Source organism: Mastomys coucha, unplaced genomic scaffold (genome assembly GCF_008632895.1).
Source record: "Mastomys coucha isolate ucsf_1 unplaced genomic scaffold, UCSF_Mcou_1 pScaffold16, whole genome shotgun sequence".
Taxonomy (NCBI): Eukaryota; Metazoa; Chordata; class Mammalia; order Rodentia; family Muridae; genus Mastomys; species Mastomys coucha.
Window position 1 is genome coordinate 42671346 of NW_022196898.1, and position 14030 is coordinate 42685375.

The following is a 14030-nucleotide window of genomic DNA, read 5'->3' on the forward strand; positions in this document are numbered from 1 at the left end:
CAAACACACACACACAAACACACACAGACACACACAGACACACAAACACACACACACACAAACACACAAACACACACACACAAACACACATAAACACAAACACACACACACAAACACACAAACACACACACACACACACGATGAGCTGTAACTGCTGAGTTTGCTAAAAGGTATGGTCAGGAGTCTGTCATAAGGACGTGAAGCTAGGCAGTGCCTACGTAATATAACTCTGGCCTTTTTGAATTCATGAACAACCCTCACAGCCTTTGGTATGGGTTGTTTTGTTGTTGTTTTGTAGTTTTTTATTTGGTTGTTTGGTTGTTTGGGGTTGTTATTGTTGTTGTTGTGGGGTTTTGACTCATTCATTTGTTTGTTTTAGTTTTTAATATAGCTGGGCATAATGATGCACACACTTGGTCTCAGCATTCGGGAGGTAGAGGCAGGAAGAACTCTGTGAGTTCAAGGTCAGCCTGGTCTACATAGTGAGTTCTAGGACAGCTACACAGAGAAACCAGGTCTCAAGAAAGAGGGAGAGGAGAGAAGAGAGAGGAGGGAGGGAAGAAAAATTGAGTGCACAAAAGATAGCTGGCTGGAAGGAACCAGAGCTCTACCTGTAGCTGCTTGGGATTCTTACTAGACCACAAATCTTAGACTCTGAGAAGAACCCACAGTGGTTCTGTGATACTGGGCAAGTGATACTTATGGGGTTGAGTCCCAGAACTCTCTGTCCAGAGGGAGAATATTTTCCCAAGTACTCTAAGAGAAGGATAAAGTTGTTAGGAGGAGAGTACAGAGTAAGGGCCCTCCCTCACACCTGTCATCTCTAAAACAGATGTTCCCAAACCTGAACTTAAGGATCTGGTCAGCCCAGTGGGAAAGGGGGGTGGCCCACCACCTCTACATAAGCCCCTTTCTTCCCTGCCCAGGGGGTTTTGTGCTGCTGGATGGGGAGACCTTCGAGGTGAAAGGCACGTGGGAGAAGCCTGGGGGTGCAGCTCCAATGGGCTATGACTTCTGGTACCAGCCTCGACACAACGTCATGGTCAGCACTGAATGGGCGGCTCCCAATGTCTTCAAAGATGGCTTCAACCCCGCTCATGTGGAGGCTGGTGAGAATCACCCTCAGGGCAGGCAGAAGCCTTGCTTGGTCCACAGCCCCTGCTTTCAGCTCTCTGCTCTACACCAGGTCTGCACTTGCCTTGCTCTCCATCCAAGTTGGCACCCTGCCTCCGCCCACCCCCTCCCATCCTGACCTGAGCCCAGCCTCTGGTCCCTATCCCTTCCCTGCTCAGGGCTATACGGGAGCCACATACATGTGTGGGACTGGCAACGGCATGAGATTATCCAGACCCTGCAAATGAAAGATGGGCTGATCCCCCTGGAGATCCGCTTCCTGCATGACCCAGCTGCCACCCAGGGCTTTGTAGGCTGTGCCCTCAGCTCCAACATCCAGCGCTTCTACAAGAATGAGGTAACTTTGACTCCAGCCTTCCACCCTACCCCCCAACACTCAGCTATGAGAGTCTAACAAGGACCTCCTCCCACACTTCAGTGTCCACGTTTCTTGGTCCCACCAGCCAGCAGCCAAGGCTTTCCCAGGAAGCAATGCTGCTTGCTATCTGTGCCAGGCTAATTTCTACCTTGCCTTCTGTTGCTATAACTCAGGAACTGAGTGTCATAAGCAGGATAAGGAATAGAGGTTTATGTAGCTCATAGGTCTGAGGCTAGGTCATCCAAGGTTGAGGAAATAGCATCTGGTAAAAGCTCTCATTGGAAACTGCCTCTAGGGACTTCACTGGGTGAGAGAGCCATGTGCAAGTAACAAATTGGCTTTATTAATTGATTCATTTTCAAGATAACCGTGAACATTCTCATGGGTGAATTCATCTTCTGTGAACTCTGATTTAATTACTTAAAGGTTCCAACTAGTCTCCAGGTGGTGGCATTTAATCCTAGTACTTGGGAGAGCAGAGGCAGGTGAATCTTTGTGGGGGCCAGCCTGGTCTAATAGCAAGTTCCAGACCACCCAAGCCCACATAGTGAAACCAACCATGCCTCACGAAACAAACAGAGACTGGAGAGATGGCTCAGCAGTTAGCATTTGCCATTCTTCCGGGGGACCTGGCTTCAATTCCCAGCATCCACATGTGGCTGACAACTGCCTGTAGCTCCAGTTCCAGGCAATCTGAGTTCTCCTCTGGCCTCTGCAGGCACCAGGGAGACACGTGGTACACAAACATACATGTAGGCAAAACACTCTTGTATATAGAACAAAATAAAAGTAAACTAAGTTAAAAACAAACAATAAAGAAAACAAAAAATTCCCACCTACCCAGTTAAAATGTAAAAGTATTGGTTAGTTAGGTGACCAAGGGGGCCTTTGATGTCTGGACTTCAATACTTTGATAGCTGGACCTTTGTGGTCAGCCTCAGGAGGAGCAAGTGTCCCAATAACAGAATAGAGCTTGGTGACTAGCTTTAGGAATGTAATTGAATACTTTTTAGCAAGAAGGGTAAAAGACAAAACCTGCCAGGGCCATGTTTGCCCTGCTCTGACCTGCTAGAGCCCTTCGGTGAGCACCTGTATTAGTCGCTCTGACAAGGATGGGTGATGGCAGGGAGAAGCAGTCAAGCTCCTTGCCTGAGGGCTTGCAGGGAAGGAGACCCTAGCCAGGAGCCCCAGCGTCTGCTCCCTCCCTGCCCCAGTTCTGATAAGTACATTCTCTCCCTTCCCCAATGCAGGAAGGCACCTGGTCAGTGGAGAAGGTGATCCAGGTGCCCTCCAAGAAAGTGAAGGGCTGGATGTTGCCAGAAATGCCCGGTGAGTGCCCACTGAGGGCAGGGGTCAGCAGGTTGATTCCTGGCCTGGGGAGAAAGACAAACTCCTTACAGCCCCTCGATGCACTGCTTAGGTTTGATCACTGACATCCTGTTGTCCCTGGATGATCGCTTCCTCTACTTCAGCAACTGGCTGCATGGGGACATTCGGCAGTATGACATCTCTGACCCACAGAGGCCCCGCCTCGCTGGACAGGTAGGGTCACTAGCAAAAGAGTTAGGCGTGGCCTGGGGGATGGGAAACTACTGGGGGTGATAAAGGAGGAGCAGGAAAAGTAAAACTGAGGGCAAAGATATAGGCCCAGGACTGGAGAGCCATGGCTGAACCCCGGGAATGTGTCTGACAAGAAAGGGATACTATCCGGATATGAAGGAGCATACCTTTAAGGCCAGCCCTAGAGAGACAGGGGGATCTCTGTGTGTTGGAGACCAGCCTGGACTATATAGTGAATTTCAGGCCAGCTAGAGTTACATGGTGAGATGCTCTCTCAAACAAAACACACACACACACACACACACACACACACACACACACACACACACACACACACACACGAAGAGATTCTAATAAGGTAAACAACTCTTCTGTAATGCTCATACCCATATGAGTTGTTACTGTGATTAAATACTCAACCAAAACAAAGGAAGGACAGGCTCATTCTATCACGGTTTGAGAAGGGGTGTAGTCTATCACACTCAGAAGGTGTGCTGATAAAGTGTGAGGTGGCTGTCATGTTACAGTTGCAGGACACAGAGTTGAATGGGGGTACTCACTTGTCTTCTCCTTTTCGTTCAGTCTAGAATCCAGGTCCATGGGATGGTGCCGCTCACATTCAGGGTGGATCGTCCCTCTTAATTAAACCCCTCTAAAATGTCCCACAGACAGCCCAGTGTGTGTGTGTGTGTGTGTGTGTGTGTGTGTGTGTAGGGGGCTTGCTGATTCTAAAACTCAATGAGGTTGATAATGAAGATTATCACTATACCTGTAACCATTGTCCCCCTTTTCCTCTGCACCCTGCTCCCAGATCTTCGTTGGAGGCAGCATTGTTAAAGGAGGCTCTGTACAAGTGCTAGAAGACCAAGAGTTAACGTCCCAGCCAGAACCCCTAGTGGTCAAGGTGAGAACTTCTCCCTGCTCCCTCAGAATCTTGCTCAAGGAGTATCTGATTGGATGTTTTGGGATCTGGCTGGTATGCCAACTGGGCACCAGTTGCTTAGGCAATCTGGGTGTTACTTGGAGTCTGACCTCTTGTTTCCCCAAGGGAAAACGAGTTCCCGGAGGCCCTCAGATGATCCAGCTCAGCTTAGATGGGAAGCGTCTTTATGTTACTTCGTCGCTGTACAGTGCCTGGGACAAGCAGTTTTACCCTGATCTCATTAGGTGAGAAGCAGTGTTGGGGAATCACCTCTCCAACTGTCCTCTCCTGGAAGCATCATTTGGCCTTCTGAAAACTCCTCAGGGACTCCATCTGTCCCCCATCACACGGATGGTCCACAGACCCTGTCCCATCCCCAGGAACCAATTATAATCTTGGGGTGTGGGGTTGGCTACATATGACTTCTACTTTACCCTCTTCTTCTCTTCCAGGGAAGGCTCTGTGATGCTGCAAATTGATGTAGACACAGTAAATGGAGGGCTAAAGCTGAACCCCAATTTTCTGGTAGACTTTGGCAAGGAGCCCCTTGGACCAGCACTGGCTCATGAGCTTCGTTACCCAGGGGGTGACTGCAGCTCTGACATCTGGATCTGAAGACTAGCCCTAAAGGTCTTCCTCCACACTCAGAGCCCTTCTTCTGAGGAGCCTGGCTTCACTCTGCTCTCAACCCCAACTCTCCAAGGCTACGCTGAGACCAGCGAGATCTGTAGAGCAGCACCTTGCTACCGTTGCTTGTTGTTTGTGCTTTTCTTAAGTGAGCTCCTGGAAGCGCCAAGAAATAAAAATGCTGAACCTTTCCTCAGAGCACCTTGTCATGGAGGGGAGGGGAGTGGGTTGGGCCCTCTGCTATGGCCAGTTTCTTGTATAGAGAAAACCTGAAGAGAACTCCAGGAGGTTGTGGTGACTAGTGTATGCCAGTGATTCCAACACAAGGCCAATGAGGTATAACATTTCATGGTCATATATAACCAAAAGATTTAGGGGAGGACTGCCACAGGAAACCTGGCTGAGCAAGTCAAACAATGTTTTAGACTATTTTGGCATAGTATATGGTGTGTGTGTGTGTGTGTGTGTGTGTGTGCGCGCGCGCGCGCGCGCGCGCGCGTGCGTGTGCTGGTGGAAGTGTGTCATTGTCCGGGTGAGTTTTAAGGTCTCCTATGCTCAGGCTCCACCCAGTGTGAAAGACAGTCTTCTGGCTGCCTTTGAATCAAGATATAGAACTCTCAGCTCCTTTCTCTAGCACCATGTCTGCCTGCATCTGGCCATGCTTTTAATGGGCTAAACCTCTGAAACTGCAAGCCAGCCCCAACTGCATATTTTCCTTTATAAGAGTTGCCTTGGCCATGGTGTCCCTAAGGAAAACAGATGTTAATATCACATGAAGTCCTATCTTTCACATAACTTATGTACCATCCTGTTAAAACATCCAGTCATCTTAATCTTTATGTAAATGTTCCTTTTCACTAAACATATTTGCGTTTTTACATCTTTTGACACGATTTTCTTCTTCTTAGTGGTTTTTCTTTCCTTTTCTTTTTGTTTTGTTTTGTTTTCAAGAGAGGTTTTCCTCTGTACCGGTCTGGCTGTCCTGGAACTCACTCTGTACATCATGGTAGCTTCAAACTCAGAGATCCACCTGCTTCTGCCTCCCAAAAGCTGGGATTAAAGGTGTGTGCCATCAAAGCCCACCATTCTTTCCTTCTTAATGACAAATGACATGGGAACATTATTGATTTGCCTCCTGTGGTGAGAACTTTTACCTTGAAATGGGGGGACAGTATTATTTCTGTCCTCCTAAGGTCCCAACAACAAACCACTGTTTGACTTGGGAAACCAGTGAGTTTCCTGAGCTTCCTTATGGAACATGGGTGAAAGGTTACTGACAGGAGTGTGGGTGACCCAAGAGACGCTGTACTGCAAGTCTTCACCCACTATGTATAATGGCTTCCCCACTGCTGCACAGGTAAAGCGCCATCCCTTCCTGCCCCCTGTTTCCCAGTCTATATATTTTAGCTTCTCTCTAAGACCTTAAGACCACATGCAATTGGGGAAGAATTGCATACAATGGGCTGGATACTCAGGTGAGGGTTCAATGACTCCTTACCCACCTTGTTCTAAGAAGGAACAGCCCAGCTGTGACAATTTTTATTATCTTAATTATATGTGTGTGGGCCTGTGAGTGAAGAGGCCAATAGAGGCCAGAGCTGTGAGACCCCACTGGAGCTGGGGTTACAGGTGTTGTGAGCTGCCTGATGTGGGTGCTGGGAACTGAACCTGGGTCCTCTGGAAGAGCAGTGATGGTCTTAACTGCTGAGCCACCTCTCTAGCCCTCAGGTGAGGATCCTTTAGAAGCAGATACACCTGGTCTTATGAAGATAGCAGTTGTTTGGCTTAAGAGTTGACTCCAACACACATAGGATAAAATAACACATTAGTATTACCTGTGCACTTGCTGTTATTCTATGGAGCTCTATAAGTTCCTAGGCAAATCTTATGGAAACTACAAGACAATCAAAAGTCTGTGTGTACATGTGTATGTGTTGTACAGAATTGTCTACTACAGTCATGCTTTTGGTTTTGAATGGATGTAAGGATCAGATAAAAAAAGAAACAGCAGCAAACAGTAAACATTATCATACTGATAGTACAAGATCCAGCAGAGCCGGGCGGTGGGTGGTGCATGCCTTTAGTCCCAGCACTTGGGAGGCAGAGGCAGGTGGATTTCTGAGTTCGAGGCCAGCCTGGTCTACAGAGTGAGTTCCAGGACAGCCAGGGCTACATAGAGAAACCCTGTCTCGAAAAACCAAAAAAAAAAAAAAAGATCCAGCAGAACTCAATAAGCCCTGTCAAACCATGATGCTGGAAAGCCAGTGTGAGTTTGAGCGAGTGAGTATCTGTATGTGTGTGAGCATGTGTCTGTGTATGAATACAATCAAAACATCTCTGAAACTATTTTATTATTATTATTATTATTATTATTATTATTATTTTGGTTTTTCGAGACAAGGTTTCTCTCTATACCCCTGGCTGTCCTGGAACTCACTCTGTAGACCAGGCTGGCCTCAAACTCAGAAATCCGCCTGTCTCTGCCTCCCAAGTGCTGGAATTAAAGGCGTACACCACCACTGCCCAGTAAATGATAGTGCAGTCGGCTGGGAGCCATCAGGAAATAACTGGGGCTTGAACTGGGGTCCTTTGGATCCACAGTCAGTGTGACCTTGCCTGCTAAGCCACCGCTCCAGCACATCTGAAACTCTCAAATAGTAAATCTTTAAAGACAAGGTGCTAGAGTCATTGAGGGTTTTTTGGTTTTGTTTTGTTTTGTTTTAAAGCAGAGGGGCCTCTCCATCCTCTCCATGTCCTGACAAAGAACAGTCTTCTACTTTGTTATTATTGTCACTCTTATTGATTTGGCTCCCATAGTCTGGAGAACACAGAACACAGAGCACAATAATCTTAAAGACCCTGGATGGCACTGGCCTGTTCTTTTCCTTAGCCTTTCTATGTCACTATAACTGCAAAGTAAAGCGAAAGCAAGCAAACCCAGGGGAACAGCTGAGGTCAAACATGAAACAGAGGAGTCTTGGGAAGGGAAGAAATATCAGAGAAAGACGGGCTTGGAGATACCAGGCAGAAAGAGCCTGCATTGAGGTCCAGCAGAGCCTGAATCTCCAGTCTCCACCAAGTAGGCGGATCTTTCTGCCTCGAGCTGTTGTAGCTGCCCACTTGCAGTAGCTTGGCCAGCACCTGGAAATCAAACTTCTGAGTCCTAACTGGGATCTGTGCTTCCCCGAGGCCCTGTATTGCTATGCATTCACGTGGGCTTTCCAGGTCTAGCCATCTCAAAGTGTTAGCTCCCATTGGTAGCTGGCTAGTGCTAGAAGCACTTGGCTGGGAAAATTCATAGTCCCCTCTAGAAACCAGTAACCATATAAAGTAAAACAATATACCAAACTACACGTGGTTACACGTGCCTTTAATCACAGCATTCTGAGACAGACGCAGGTGGACCTTTATGGGTTCAAAGCCAGCCAGAATTACACAGTGAGACCCTGTCTCAAAACAAAAACTGTCCAAAAGGGGGGGGGGAGTGGGGTGGCTAGAGTGGAGACTCAGCAATTAAGATCATTTGCTGCTTTTTCAGAAGACCCAAGTTGAATTTCCAAGCATCCACATGATGGCTCACAACCATGTATGACACCAGGGGATTCAATGCCCTTTTCTGGCCTCCTCAGGCACTTGCTTATATGTAACACACTGACATATATGCAGGCAAAATACACATGCACATAAAATAAATTCTAAAAAAAACACCATGGAAGTCAGGTATTACTTCCTTAGTGTGACACAAAAAAAAACAAACAAACAAAAAAAATGGACCAACCTTATTCCGAGGCTCGGAGCCCATGCTGGAATCTCCTCTGGTCTTCTGTTTCTGTGGTCATATTAGGCATCCAAGAAGGTAAAAATCCAAAAAGAGAAGAGGATTGGGATGTGTGACTGAATCCTACGGTGTGTGGTGATCTCCTGAGGGCTCAGTGGTACCAGAAAGTTTGGGGAGTGTTAGGGATGCTGTCATCTTGGTTCAGGAAACCACATGGCATGAACAAAATGCCATTTTGTTGATGTCACCAGTCAAGACAGTGACACACCGTGAGGTTACCTTTGGAGTATGGTGAGCTCAGTTCCATGAGGAAACATGCCTGACCCCACCTGGGCATAGTCCCTGGAGGATCCGCACATCTCAAAAAAGTAAACTCGAAAAGTCAAACAAACATCCAGGTTAGATTAGCATGAATTTAAAAGAAGAAATTACCCACCGGTACACCACAAAAGAGCAAAGAAAAGAGAGAGAGAAAGAAACTCCATGGTTTCACCCCAAGGAAGGGAAGTCTATGCATCTTACCACAAATGGCAACTGTGTGTACCAGGCAACTCAACTGTGTGCTTTGACCTCCCCTCAGCCCTGGAAGAAGATGGAAGGCATCCCGAACATCCACAGGTGGTGCTGTTGCTCTGGGAACACAGAGAAAAAAAAACTGGGCAAAACAAAGTGACCTTGATGCTATTTTGTCCCACTTGAGATCAGAGAGCTCTATGAGTCTCAGCACTGTCAGGGACTTATGTCCCTGAGAAACCAACTTGTTAAAAATCATCCTGATTTAAAACCTTAGTTTTCTATTGCTTGAAAACAGCATGACCAATGCACCTTATAGAAGAAAGAGTTTATTGGGGCTTACAGTCACAGAGGGTGAGTCCGTGATCATCGGGGCAGGGTTGCAGCAGACAGGCAGGCATGGTGCTGGAGCAGTAGCTCCAGATGAGCTGCCTGCTGCTCACAGCGCAGAGGACAGGTTTCTTTTCAATTGCACTAGTCTCCTTAGCAAGTGCCTCTTTTGTCCAGAAACTTTGTCTTCAGCTTTCAACTGCCCACATGTCTTTCCTCACCAAGTTGTATGTGAACGTTTTCCACATCTTTCTGCCATACTCTCCTCACCCCATGCATACATATGGCTAAGAACACTGAGTAGTAGCCATGCTATACACCAAATAGTATGCCGTTTTGAAATTTCCTTCATCAAGCATTTCAGCCCGTTACTTCTGAATCCGGCCTCAGATTTTTGGAACATGGGCTGAACACAGCTGGATCCTATGCTGGAGAATAATAATATGTATGGCCTCTAACCTACTTCCCACACTCTTTGTTCCCCTCCAAAATCTCATGAGCACAGTCTTGACTGCCTGCATTTCTATTGGCATTCCAGTCTTCTGAACTGCTACTGACACACACACACACACACACACACACACACACACCACTGACCCCTGCTCACAGCATTCCAGGGCTTCCCTAGCTCACAGCTTCAAATTTTTGTGCATTCCTCCACAAAACAGTTCTAAATACACCATACACACCTGCATACCACAAGGTCAGGAAGCAAAGTAGAGTTTCTGTTAGTTACCTTTCCTGTTGTTATAATGACATACCCGACAAGAAGCAACCCCAGACTGGTTTGGTTTGCCCTGTGGATCAGTGCACGAAACCCTTACTGGTGGGGAAGAGGTGGGATCAGAATGCTGGCCGCTCTTATCTCAGCAGATTTGGAGACAGAGAAAGGGCAAAGGCAGCACACAGGTGGCTTCACTTGCCCTTTTATTCTGCCCACTAGATGAGACGATGCAGTAGACATCCCCCAGTTACTCTCTCTGGAAGCCCCTACACAGACACACCTAAAGTGGGCATAGCCAATGGGCCAGGGACAGCTTAATCCAGTTATGCCACGGACAATCAAAGCAACTCATCATACTGTGCGTGTCCCAATCAACAGGACAAACCTTGGAGTATCTGTCATGGCAGAAAGGAAGGAAACTGCTTAAGACAGCTGGGGCTATATTTCAAGTATCTATGAAATATTTGAAAAAAGACATGTATCTAAATAAAAATGCTCAGAAAACTGAAAATGTACAACTCAGCTGTAGAAAATCAAGCCAGGGTTCATGGCATATACCTGTTATTACCAGAACTTGGGAAGCTGATGCAAGAGGCCTGTGAGCTGTAGGTAGCCTGGACAGCAGTGTAATAAATACACCTCACAATGTGCTATCACCATGCACTTATTAGAATGGCTTAACTAAAAAGAATACTAAAACTAGAGGTATATTGTGATGGCTAAGGAAAACTCCATTTTGTGCTAGGCACACATTCTAAATTCCTAAAAGATAAATTCCCTGACTCCTTGCCCCTCCTCAGAATTGTGTAACTGTTGTAAAATGATTAACTGCTTGCTCTGGCTTCTGTAAACTCACTTATCTCTCTGTGCAGGGAAGAGAGAGTAAGCCAGTTCCTCACGTAGCTGGAATTCTTCAGAAGTGAAGTAATCGTGATTTTCTCCTTTAAAAGGTTTTTTCCTTACCCTGCTCTGGGCACCACGTCTCTGAATTGGATTGGAGACTGTAGCCCTGCTAGCAGCTTTAATAAATCTGGCAAATTATAATCTGAATTGAGTCTGATGGTCTTTTCCCAGTGGTCTCAAACTCCATGACAATATCTCAGTGATGGAGTGCATATAAGACCAAGGGATGGCTTCAATTTCCAGCACCAAAAATGGGGGGGGAGGGGGAGGAAGAGGAAGAGGAGGAAATAAACTGGTAAGATACAGAGAAACAAGGTCACTTGTAGCTGGTTAGAATGTAAAAGGGAGCTTTCCGCACACATTCTGAGCTGCTCATGCTCAGTGGCAAAGCGTCTGCTCCATGTGCACGAAGGCCCTAGATTCAAAACCCAGTATATACGTCTCCCATCCAGGTGCAGTGGCACAGCCTTTCTGCCTTTAATCTCAGCCCTTGGAAGGTAGAGGTAGTCAGATCTCAGTGAGTTTGACAACAGCCTGGTCTACAAAACAAAAACAGCACATTGTTCCCCCTCTTAGGCAAGTGGGAGTGTGTGTGTGTGTGTGTGTGTGAGAGAGAGAGAGAGAGAGAGAGGAGAGAGAGAGAGAGAGAGAGAGAGAGAGAGAGAGAGAGAGAGAGAGTAGGGAGGAGGAAGAGGGAGAAGAGGGAATGTGTGTTCGAATATGTGAGGCCGTGTTTGTGTACTTGTATGCACATGCATATGGAGGTCCGAGTCTGATGTCACAAATCCTTCATCAACTCTTCTACTTACTGAGACAGGATCTCCCAATCCAACACATAGTTTACCTGTACAGCTAACCTTGCTATGGAGTTTACTCCAGGAATCCCTCTCCAGTTTCCAAGACTGGAATTACAGATGGGTTCTCATGCTCACCTGGCATAACTATGTGGGGATCTAAACTCAGGTATTCATGCTTATATAATATCACTTTAACCACTGAGCCATCTCCCCAACCCCAAGAACTACCATTATTTTTTGTTTTTGTTTTTGTTTTTTTTTTTTTGAGGCAGGGTTTCTCTGTGTATCCCTGGCTGTCCTGGAACTCACTCTGTAGACCAGGCTGGCCTCGAACTCAGAAATCCACCTGCCTCTGCCTCCCAAGTGCTGGGATTAAAGGCGTGCGCCACCACCACCCGGCTAAGAACTACCATTCTTACAAGTGGTTTGGCAGATCTTTATAAGATTAAGTGTGGATTTTTTATATGAGCAACTGACATTTGTGCATTTATTTTGGGAGAGTCATTGAGAAACCCAAATGTCCTCCATCAGATTCACCAAAAGCAAGGAGGTGGCTAAGCTCACAAGCTGTTTTATACCCAAACCATGGAACACTACTCACAATAAAAAGAAATGAACTATTGATAAACACAACTTGGATAGCACTCTAAGGAAGTACTTCTAAAACAACTTATAGCCACAGTGTGTGTGTGCGTGTGTGTCCTAGCTCACTTTCTATTACTGTGACAGATACCATGACCTTGGGTAGGGAAAGAGTTTCTTTGGTTTCTGTGACATGCCAGGTTGCTCGCAGGTGATCACTGAGGGAAGTCAGGACATCACCTCTCTGATTTCACCTCCTATCCTTCTATCTTATGAGCCAGTTAAGAGCCGGTGTAGGAAGGCTTGATAAACTGTACAGTGGATCTGTCGGACTCTGGGCTTGCCTTGTGGAAAGGCTCTTTTTTTGGTTGTACTTTTGTTTGTTTTGTTTTACCTAGGGTTTCTTTGTGTAGCCTTGGCTGTCCTGGAACTCACTATGTAGGCTGGATTAAAGAGGCATGGGCTACCACTGCCTTTAAAGGAAAGGCTTTTATAAACAGCTTCCATCTCAATGTTTATAGGATGTTAATTTTATTGCTTAATCTTGGTAGATAATATGAGTTGAGAACACCTTTCATCTGAGTTATGCAGCTTTTCAGAATTTAATCTTTCACAGTGGTTTCTAGTGATGTTCTGAGTCATGGGTTCTATTGTAGTGATACCCTTTGACCTCTATTCTTATTGTCTTTTATTTCATCTTGTTAGACTAGCTAAAAGTTGTTTATCTTGCTTAAAAAAAAAAAAAACTCTTTGATTTTGTATAATGTCTTTTTAAAAAGATTTGCTTATGTATTTGTGCTCTATCTGCATGTACACCTGCAGGCCAGAAGAGGGCATCAAATTCCATTATAGATGGTTGTGAGCCACCATGTGGTTGTTAGGAATAGAACTCAGGACCTCTAGAAGAGCAGCTATCTCTCTAGACCCTTATATACTGCTTTTTTTTTTTTATCTCAAATTCATTACTTTCTTCCCTAATCTGTATTATTTCTTGCTGTCTACTATGTTTAGGGCTCTCTGCTTGTTTTCTGAGAGGTTTGAAGGTGCATCATTAGATTTAAAAACAAAAACAAGAACAAAAACAAAAACAGGGTTTCTCTGTGTAGCCCTGGCTATCCTTCAACTTGCTTCATACAACAGTCTAGCCTCAAACTCAGAAATCTGCCCACCTCTGCTACACTAATGCCATGCCTAGCGATATCTCTCAGATTTTTAATATGAGGACTTATTACTATAAACTTCCCTTTTGGGACTGCATCCCAGAGATTCTGATAAGATACACTTTCATTTTCACTTGTCTCTATGAGTAGCATTGATTTGTACTAACAGTCTACTGTTAGAGAAAGAAATTAGGAAAAATATCCCATTCAAGTTAACTCCACCCCAAAATTAAGTGTTTAGGAATATATATAACTAAAGAATGAAAGACCTCTACAATGAAAACTTCAAGATACTGAAAAAGGGGTTGGAGAGATGGGTCAGCAGTTAAGAGCACTGATTGCTCTTCCGGAGGCTCTGAGTTCAAATCCCAGCAACCACATGGTGGCTCATAACCATCTCTAATGAGATTTAATGCCGTCTTCTGGTGTGTCTGAAGACTGCTACAGTGTACTTACATGTAATAAATAAATCAATCTTTTTAAAAAAGATACTGAGAAAGGAAATCACAGATTTAAATAAATAATGGGGAAATATTTCATATTCCTGAATAGAGAGAATTAATATTAAGAAAATATCTACATTGCAAAATTAATATACAGAATGAATTTAATACCTATCAAAATTCCCACGTCATATTTCAT

General features: G+C 45.5%; 1 protein-coding gene and 1 long non-coding RNA gene across 2 annotated transcripts in view; one reads left to right on the forward strand and one right to left on the reverse strand.

Moving 5' to 3' along the window:
- The window catches only part of Selenbp1 (selenium binding protein 1), a 9893-nt gene extending 5094 nt beyond the window's left edge, over nt 1-4799 (forward strand). Inside the window, exons 6-12 of the mRNA XM_031374735.1 lie at nt 927-1109; nt 1293-1471; nt 2743-2821; nt 2913-3034; nt 3864-3956; nt 4101-4219; nt 4427-4799. Coding sequence (XP_031230595.1) covers nt 927-1109; nt 1293-1471; nt 2743-2821; nt 2913-3034; nt 3864-3956; nt 4101-4219; nt 4427-4589 — 938 coding nt within the window. The 3' untranslated portion in view covers nt 4590-4799. The remainder of the gene's footprint in view (nt 1-926; nt 1110-1292; nt 1472-2742; nt 2822-2912; nt 3035-3863; nt 3957-4100; nt 4220-4426) is intronic.
- A 1327-nt stretch (nt 4800-6126) lies between these two features.
- Nucleotides 6127-9003, reverse strand: LOC116093380. Its single transcript, XR_004119700.1, has 2 exons — nt 8380-9003; nt 6127-6361 (listed from the first exon to the last, which is right to left on the reverse strand). It is a non-coding gene; the product is annotated as an uncharacterized LOC116093380 (long non-coding RNA).
- Between the last annotated feature and the right edge of the window lie 5027 nt (nt 9004-14030).